This window comes from Plasmodium gaboni, chromosome 6 (genome assembly GCF_001602025.1).
Source record: "Plasmodium gaboni strain SY75 chromosome 6, whole genome shotgun sequence".
NCBI classification, from domain to species: Eukaryota; Apicomplexa; class Aconoidasida; order Haemosporida; family Plasmodiidae; genus Plasmodium; species Plasmodium gaboni.
The window spans coordinates 819,750-829,749 of NC_031486.1; the positions used below are offsets into that span (position 1 = coordinate 819,750).

General features: G+C 18.8%; 1 protein-coding gene across 1 annotated transcript in view; it reads right to left on the reverse strand.

The window, feature by feature from the left end:
- PGSY75_0623800 (putative tyrosine kinase-like protein) overlaps nucleotides 1–7,102 on the reverse strand; it is a gene marked incomplete at both ends in the record, with an annotated part of 7,164 nt that extends 62 nt beyond the window's left edge. Inside the window, one exon of the mRNA XM_018784818.1 lies at nucleotides 1–7,102. This exon is cut by the window's left edge and continues 62 nt beyond it. Within this exon, the coding sequence (XP_018642872.1) occupies nucleotides 1–7,102 (7,102 nt within the window).
- Between the last annotated feature and the right edge of the window lie 2,898 nt (nucleotides 7,103–10,000).

Below are 10,000 nucleotides of genomic sequence, written 5' to 3' on the forward strand. Positions count from 1 at the left end.
CTGGCTGAAAACTAAAACACTTTTGCAAGCATTTTTTTATAGAGTTTGGTAGGAAGTTAGGTATATGAGGAGTTCTTTTATTAACTAATAATTCATGTCTGATTTTAACATTTTTTGTTAAATTATAATAAGGATATTTACTTGAAAATATTTCAACAATACAACATGCTGCACTCCATATATCAATTTTTTCTGTAACTTCAGTTGTACAACTAAATGTTTCAGGTGCCATATATCTATAGGATCCAAAATTACTATATAGTTTTGTATTTTTAAATCTAGCTTTTCCAAAATCACACATTACTAAATTCATATTATCATCTATTAATATATTTGATGTTTTTATATCTCCATTTATTATTGGTGGATTATGTGCATGTAACTCATGTACTATACATGATATTTGTATTGCCCATTCTAATCTTTGTTTTTTATGTATTTTATTTTTTAGAAAATTAAATAGATTTCCTTTTGCATAATATTCTAATAATAACATTAACTTATTTGATTTTATACATATACCATAAAATGTACATATATTTGGACGCTGTAAATTTTTATATATTTCTATTTCTCTTAAGAAATTTTTTAAATTTTTACTATCTTTTAAATCATGGATTTTTATAGCAACCGGCGTTTTCATATATATTATTTCTTCACTATCATGATGAGTAGTACTATGATTATCATCCAATTTATTATGATTCCTATTTTCTTTTTTTTTCAAATTATTCTTTATACATTTTTTACTATCACCATAATTATCACCATCACCATCAACATCAACATCATGCTCCTTATCTTTCTCATGATTAATATGATCTTTATTTTTTTTGGTATTTTTTTTTACATGTTCTTCCATTTTGTTACTTTTACTTTTATTTTTACTTTTACTTTTATTTTTACTTTTATTCTTTTCATTTTCATTTTCTTTTTTCTTTTTCTTTTTTTTCTTTTCATTTTTATTATTATTTTCCTTTTTTTTCATTTTTCCTTTGAGTTCCCCCTTTTCACTACACTCTGGAGACACCATATGTGGTTGTTGTTCCTCCTTGTCATTAATTTTTGGAGAATATGTATATTCTTTTTCATTAATTATATATTCCTTTGAAATGTTTTTATTATTCTTTGAAAGGTTTAAGAGCATGGTCGTCTTTGATTCGTCTGAATTATTTGTGTTTATAAGGGTACTACTAATAAGACAATTACTTGAATTAATTTTGCCTTTGTTATCTATTTTGTCTACTACATTTTTTGGTATCATCGGATGATGATCATCTGCTGCATGCATATGGCTATTGAGAAAATTATCATGGTTTATATTAGGACGATTCATATTATTATTATTATTGTCATCTTGATTACCACTTTTATTATGTGCTTCACCTGAACAATTTATATTAATCAAATTATTCAAATTATTCATATTATTCATATTATTCATATTATTCATATTATTATTATTGTTGTATTTATTCATATTTTCCTTTTCATTCACATTATTTATATTTGTTGGACCTCCTTTCTTCTTATCATCCGTAGCAACCACTTGACAATTACACATTATGTAATGATCCAAATTATTACCTACAACATTTTGAATGTTCGTATCATTTATAATGATGTTATAATTCATATGATGATTACATTTATTATGATACATGTTGTTATTTATATGATCAACTTTTTCTATACTACAGGGAGATACCAATATGTTGTTAAGGGACTCATTCGAAGCCTTCATATTAGATGATAGTATACAACTAGGATCATTCTTATTATATATAATATTATTTTCAATTACTATATTATTTATTATATTATGATCTTCCATATTACATGCACAATTTCCATTAGGTTGTTTGTGATATTTTTTTCTTAAATTAAAAAGAAATTTTAAGAATCCAAATATTAGTGCATGCAATAAATTATTTATACTCATTTTACTAAATGGTATAATAGCTAGCTTATTTAATCCATTTTTATGTTTATCAATTTCATTCTTTAAAATAGAAGAATTATTTACTATTTTTTCATTATTTAATACATTAAAAACTGTAAAATTTTTAAACTTTAATAATTCTTTATGTTCATCTATAAATATTATTTTAAATATACATTTATCACTATAATAATGGAATATATTTTTATTGTCAAATATATATAAGCTCTCTTTGGTTATACCATATGTTATAATATTTTTACTATTTACATATAAGAATCCATAATTATTTTTATATACAATATTATTATGATATACATCTAACAATAAATAAGACATAATTTCTTCATGATGTTTTTTTTCTAAATCTTTATTTATTGTTTTCATTTTAGATATTATTTTATCTAATTCATTTAAAAATTCATTCTTATCAATAATAATTTTATCACTCATTTTATCTGAATAAATATATTTTATCATTTTCTTTTTTAATCGTCTTATTTCATTAAACTGTGATGAACCACATTGATTATTTTTATTACAGCAATCATCTTTTAAAGAACCACAACAACAATTATTAATTTTCTCTTTATTCTCATTACAATATTCTTCAACTATAATATCATTCGCTTGATTTACAATATATTGTTGATTATTCGATGTATGAACATAATTGGATGTTTCTCCAATATTATTGTTTTTCTTTTCATCTTTAAAATAATAATGTTCTTTATCTAAAATATTAGGATCATTTGTTTGGATGCCCAAACCTTTTTTGTTTATCTCGCTTGCTCTATTTAGATGTATGAGACTACTTAGTAGGTTATTCTCAGTTCCGAAGTTATTACTGCCATTCGTAGGGTTGTGATTATTATTGACATTATTTATATTTACCATATTATTATTATTATTATATGGCATATTATTTGATAATACATTATTTGTTGCATTAGTTACACCTTTGTTTTCATTTGGTATAGCCATATCTTTCTTCCCACTTCTCAACATATGATCATACATACAATTATCACCATTTGTAAATAAATTAAAATTATATTTTTCTTTATCATCTATTTTATCAACACAATCTTCATTCTGATCTATTTTATAATTCAATGAATCAAAAAACTTTTCTATCAATTGATTTCTTAAATAACATAATTTTTTATTACTCTTTATACATTTTGAAGTATCATTATTATGACATTTTTTTTTCTTCTTTATACTACAATTATTTTCATCTTTCATTTCATTTTCTTTACCATTCTTCTCTCCGTTCTTATCAACCTCGTCATAATAAACACTATTCTGTTGTCTATAAAATATATTATTGTTATTATTATTTATATTATCATTCACGTTATTATTGTTCATTTCATTCTTATTATTGTTAATGCTGAAAAATTCATTGTCATCACCACCATCTCTTATGTATCTCCCTTCACACAGTTTTTTTATATAATCTTCGTCATACTCATTTTTTATTTTATTTTTTGCACACTTTTGATTTGGACTCTCAATGGGCATATTAAAGGGGTCATCCTTATGGTTATCATCATCGTCGTCATCATCGTCGTCTTCATCGTCGTCATCATCGTCGTCGTCATCGTCATCGTCGTCTTCCTCTTCATCGTCGTCATCTTCTTCATCATCGTCGTCGTCTTCCTCATCATCATCGTCGTCTTCCTCCTCATCATCATAATCTGCTTCCTTCATTTTATCCTTCCTGTTAACCTGTGAATCACCCCTCTCCTCAGTGCCCATATCCTCATTAGACAGCATATCATTTCTCTTCACCTTCCTGATCAAGCTGCCCTTATACACCACACCAAAACCACCTTTAGACAAGTATGAGCTTATTTTGATATTATCATAATGGATCAATAAAGAATCGCTTATATATAAAGAACATATATTCGTATTTGTCATAAAAATAATTTTTGAAATGTTAGTAAAGACATTCTTATTTCTTAAAGGATAATACAATTTAATTCTTTTAACTATTACATCATTCTCTCCTAAATGAATTAAAGGAAAATTTAACATCCTTTCTTTTTCTAAGCTTCTTCTATATATTTTAATATTTGTATTTTCTTTGGTTCTAAAAATATTCTTTTCTTCATCATATATAACATTTTCATTATTAAAACAATTTTCTTTATAATAAGAAGAACTATTATTGTTATTTAGATCATCTATGTTATTACTTGGAACCTCAGTAGAATCTCGTTTTTTCTTTTCACTATCAGATATATTTATATTATGTACATCTACATATATATTTTTTTTACATTCATTATTTTTATTATCATTATCCATTATATCTATAATGCTATTACTATTTTTAAGTTTTTTATTTAATATTATAATATTATCTTTATTTTTTTTCTCATTCACCATATTTACAGCTATGTGTGAATTTCCATTTGCATGAACAACATGATCTCTTGTAAATATAGAACTATTGTTGCTATTGTTTCCTTTAATTAAGTTGTCATTACATTCAATACATATATTTTTTTTTTCGTTCATTTTAAATAATGCCTCTTTATTAGCATCCTTGTTATTTTTATAGTCCTCCATATTTTTTTCATCACTTGGAATTTTCAAGCATTTCTTTATGTATTTATGATTATTATCTTTATCTTCTATATGTTCTTTTCTAACATGAGCGTTGTTCCTTGATCCGTTGTTGTTTGGGTCTCCAAAGATATCATTTTGTAAATAGTTTTTATAATAAGCGCTGATATGATTCGTACTATTAATATGATTCACACAATTTATATTATTCACACAATTTATATTATTCACACAATTTATATTATTCACACAATTTATATTATTCACACAATTTATATTATTCAAACTATTCATATGATTCACACTATTTATATGATTCAAACTATTCATATGATTCAAACTATTCATATGATTCAAACTATTCATATGATTCACACTATTCATATGATTCAAACTATTCATATGATTAACATTATTATTGTTGTCATTTTGATATATCACATTTGTTAATAAATTATTTTTCGAATGATGATCTGTCGAGTTATATGATACTTCTTGTTTATGATGTTCTTCAAATATATCATCTTCTTTAATTCCTTTAATGCCTTGTTTATATAAATATTTAGATGTGTTCATATTATTATTATGTCCACCTGGGTTGAAATTATTATTACTATTACTATTTTGATATATATTGATGTTTCTATTTGGTTCTTCCTTAAATTCTTTATAAGGGGATAACTTTTCATATTGTTCTTGTTCATATTTTTTTATTTTTCTATCCATATGATCTTCAAGAGGGCGATGGTTTAAATATTTATTTTTTGCTTCGTTCATCATAAGGCTATTTCTATCATTTACAAGAAAATATTTTTTTACACCTGCGTTTATTATATTTGTTTCGTTATTTGTTCTATTATGATTGTTATTAATGGATAGGTTATTTAAAAAATGACCATTCAGATTATTATACTCTAAGTTGTTATTATTATTATTATTATTATTATTAATATTATACATATTGTTTGTTATGATGTTATTATTAAAGTTCATATTATTATTATTAAAATCCATGTTCATATGATTTGTTTTTCTTTCTAAATAATTAAAACATTTTTCTTCTTGATCTAATCCTTTTCTTTTTTCAAAAATAATTTCTGTATTTTTTTTATCCTCAAATATATTTACAAATGTTATTTTGTTATTCATATTGTTCATGTTCATGTTATTATTATTATTATTATTATTATTATGTATATGTATATCTTCTTTTCTCTTCATTAATAGTTCTTGTTCTTTTTTTTTATTTTTATCAGAAAAACCATATATATGATCGTAAGGATTCATATTAGTATGTGTCATATTTTGATTTGTTCTTATATTATTATTACTACTTGATATATTTTTATATTTATCTAAATCTTTTAAATGAAGATGATATTTTTCTTCTTTTTCGTAGTCACTTTTTTCTCTCTTAATATTATATATCTTATTTCTTATTTCCATAAAATTATCTAATATGATATTTTTATTATTTTTATTATTATTATCGTTTACAGGTATATTACTACAACTATTATTATTATTACAACTATTATTATTATTATTATTATTATTGTTGATGTTGTTATTATTTATAATTTTTTCCCCCACAAGATTCTTTATACAATATACCCCTTGAGAGTTATTAAATGTGTTTATTTTATGTGACAAGAATAAATTTTTTCTATTAATATTATTTGTATTAATATTATTTGTATTAATATTATTTGTATTAATATTATTTGTATTATTATTATTGCTGCTAATATTAATTATCTTCTGATCATTCAAACCACAAGCTAGATATTTTCCTATATTATTACTTATAAAATTATTAGTAGTACTATTATTTTTATTTATATTATTATTTTCTATATTATTATTATTTCTCATATTTGCTTTTAAACCAGACTTGATTTCTTTATTTGAAAGGAACAAGCTGGAATTATGATCCCCAACAAAATGATCGATTTCAAGATTTTCTAAATGCTTAATATGACTCGCATAATATTTATCGTTCTTATATTCTTGGATGTGCTCATTATTACAACTTTTAAAACTTAATGTTCTTGTATATGTATTAATATTATTATTTTTTTCATTAAACAATATATTATTATTTATATATACAAGGTTAAAATTCTTATCTTCTTCACTTGGACTCTTCTTATTATTTAAAAACTCGTTATTAAATTCTTTTTTTTTTATTATCTTATTATTATTTGATAATGTGTTCATATGTAAACTAATACTAATACTACTACTACTACTATTACTACTACTACTACTGCTACTACTGCTACTGCTGCTACTATTACTATTATTATTTAATATGTTAATATTCTTAGGATATGTATTATATAATAACTTTTTATTTATTTTGCTACTTCTTAATATGTTCTTATTACTACTACTACTATTATTGGGCTTCTTATTAAAATTACCTATATGACTATTATTATTTATATAATAATTATTATTAGGTATATTATTGTTATGTATATTATTATGTATATTCTTTGAACTATTAATATTATTATTATTATTATTATTATTCATTTCAACATCATTTTTTGGAATCTTAAATGGATTCGCCATTAAAAAAAAAATTTATTTTTTTTATTTTAAAAAAAAAAAAAAAATATATATATATATGTATGCATATATATAGTATCTTCTTGAGCACATTAATATATACTTATACACATAAATATATATCACAATTTGTTATTTTTCTTTATTATTATTATTATTATTAATATTTTTTTTTTTTTTTTTTATATTTAATTTTTTATTTTTTTTATTATTTTTATTATTTTATATATTTTTTTTTTTGTTACCATTTCATATATATAATAATACATTAAAATATATATGCATATGATAATTTCTATATTTTAGATATAATATTTAAAATTAAAAAAAAAAAAAAACACACATAAATTAATATATATATATGTATAACATCTATGTATGTATACTCCTATATATATATCTATATATATATATATAAATATATTATATATATACAAAATATATTTTAATATTAAATTTTTTTATGTAACTAAATCAACATCAAAATTTTTCTAATTATTTTAATTACAATATTATTACATATAAAACAATATAAACACAAAAAAAAAAAAAAAAAACTTAAAAATTAAAATATATTAAAATAAACAAAACATAACAAAATTATAAAATATAAATTATAATATAAGAAATATTTCTATTTAATAAATATTTCACATTTACAACAGATACGTTCATGATACTAATTATATTTATTTGACATAAATATTATATGTATATATATAAAAAAAAGTTAAAATTAAAAAAAAAAAAAAAAAGTATACACACTTCTTAAAGTAAACACATTAATATATATATATATATATATATATATATATTATGAACATATAAATATTTTTTTAAGAATCTATATGTGTATAATAAAAGATATAATTCTATATATATATATATATATATATATACAGTTTATGTGTATATATAATATTATATTTTTTTCTTTAATTAATTTGCATTTGTAAGAATATTCATAAATATATATATATATATATATATAATATATTACACATAAACATATAAAATATATAAATAATATATATTTTTTTAAAAAAAACTATATAAAAACAATATATCCTTTTTTTTTTTTTTTTTAACGTGATAGGTCAAATATATTTATAATCACTAAAAAAAAAAAAAAAAAATTAAATTAAAACAATCATTTAAGTTATTTTTAATTATAACAGATATTATCACAATAATATATATATATATATATATATATATATAGCATTAAAAACTAAAGATTGAAAAATAGTTATATTATAAATAATCATAAAATACTTTATATTTACATCTATATATACATATATGCATATATATTAAAATATAAAGTAACAGTTATTAATATAGTACACTGGTTTAAAAAATATTACTATATATATAATTTTTTTTTTTTTTTTTTTTTAACATATAAAAATATAAATAAATAAATATAAATATATATATATATATATATATATTATTATATCTTTTCTTTTCTTTTTTTTTTTTTTTTTTTTTTCATTTCATATATATAAAAAAAGAAAAAAAAAAAAACAATATTTTATTATTTTTTCTTCTCAATTGAGATATATTTTTTTTCAAAACGAAATAATAAAATATTACAAGAAACACTAAAGCAAAATATAAACTTATAAAAAAAAAAAAATATTAATATCGAAAAAATCAATTTTTCTTATTATAGAATTCAAAATACTGTTTTAAAAATAAAAATATATAAAATTGATAAAAAAAATGATCATCAATAGAAGTTATAAAAAAAATATATTTACTAATATTTATATTAATTATTATATTATTATGTAATTATAATAATTATATATTTATACATATAATTATATATTATATAATAATAATAATATTATAATATTATATATATAAAAAAACAACACTCCACAAAAAATAATACAGTGTTTATATTATTTTTTTTTTAATTATATTATATTATATATATATATATATATATATAATATATTATTATGATATTATTTTATATATATATATTATATATAATACTTATATTTATATAATATTATTATATATACATATACATAATATATTATATATATATATATATATATATATAATACAATTTAAACAAATATACATTATATTTATTTGTAATAATATAATAAATATATAAATTTAAAAATGCCATTTATTATAATATATGTCGTTCTATGAAAATATAAAAATAAAATTATCTATTATAAATTATATATATATATATATTATGTTATATATTAAAAAAATAAAAAAACAATAATAAAAATACGTATTAAAGCTTAATTATTTGATTCTTATATTAATTCATATATAAAAATAAAAAAAAAGTATAAAAAATATATATGTATATATTATATATATTTTTTTAGATATACATGCAAAAACAGAAGAAATTCTTGATATATAAAATACTTTTTTTTTGTACTTATATGTATTTTTAATATGTAATATATTTTCTTTAAACAATAGATGAATATATATTTTATTGAATATTGTTATTATATTTCTCTTTTATAATTTAACGACATGTACATAATAAAAAAATATATTAACTATTTTTGAGAGTTAACTGTTTTTTTTTTTTTTTTCTTAATTTTATATTTATTTATATTATATATATATATAGATTATATAAAAAATAAATTAAAATATAAAAATATAAAAAATAGGACTCATAAAAGAAAAGAGGATAGAGAAAAAAAAAAAAAAAAATAATAAAATAAATAAATAAATAAAATAAAGGTAAAAAAATAAAAATTATATATATATATAATTATATATATATATATATATATATATATATATATATATATTATATAATATATATTATAATTAAAGTTAAAACATAAAACATAAACAAATATATTATATTATTTTATATATATAATAATAAATATAATA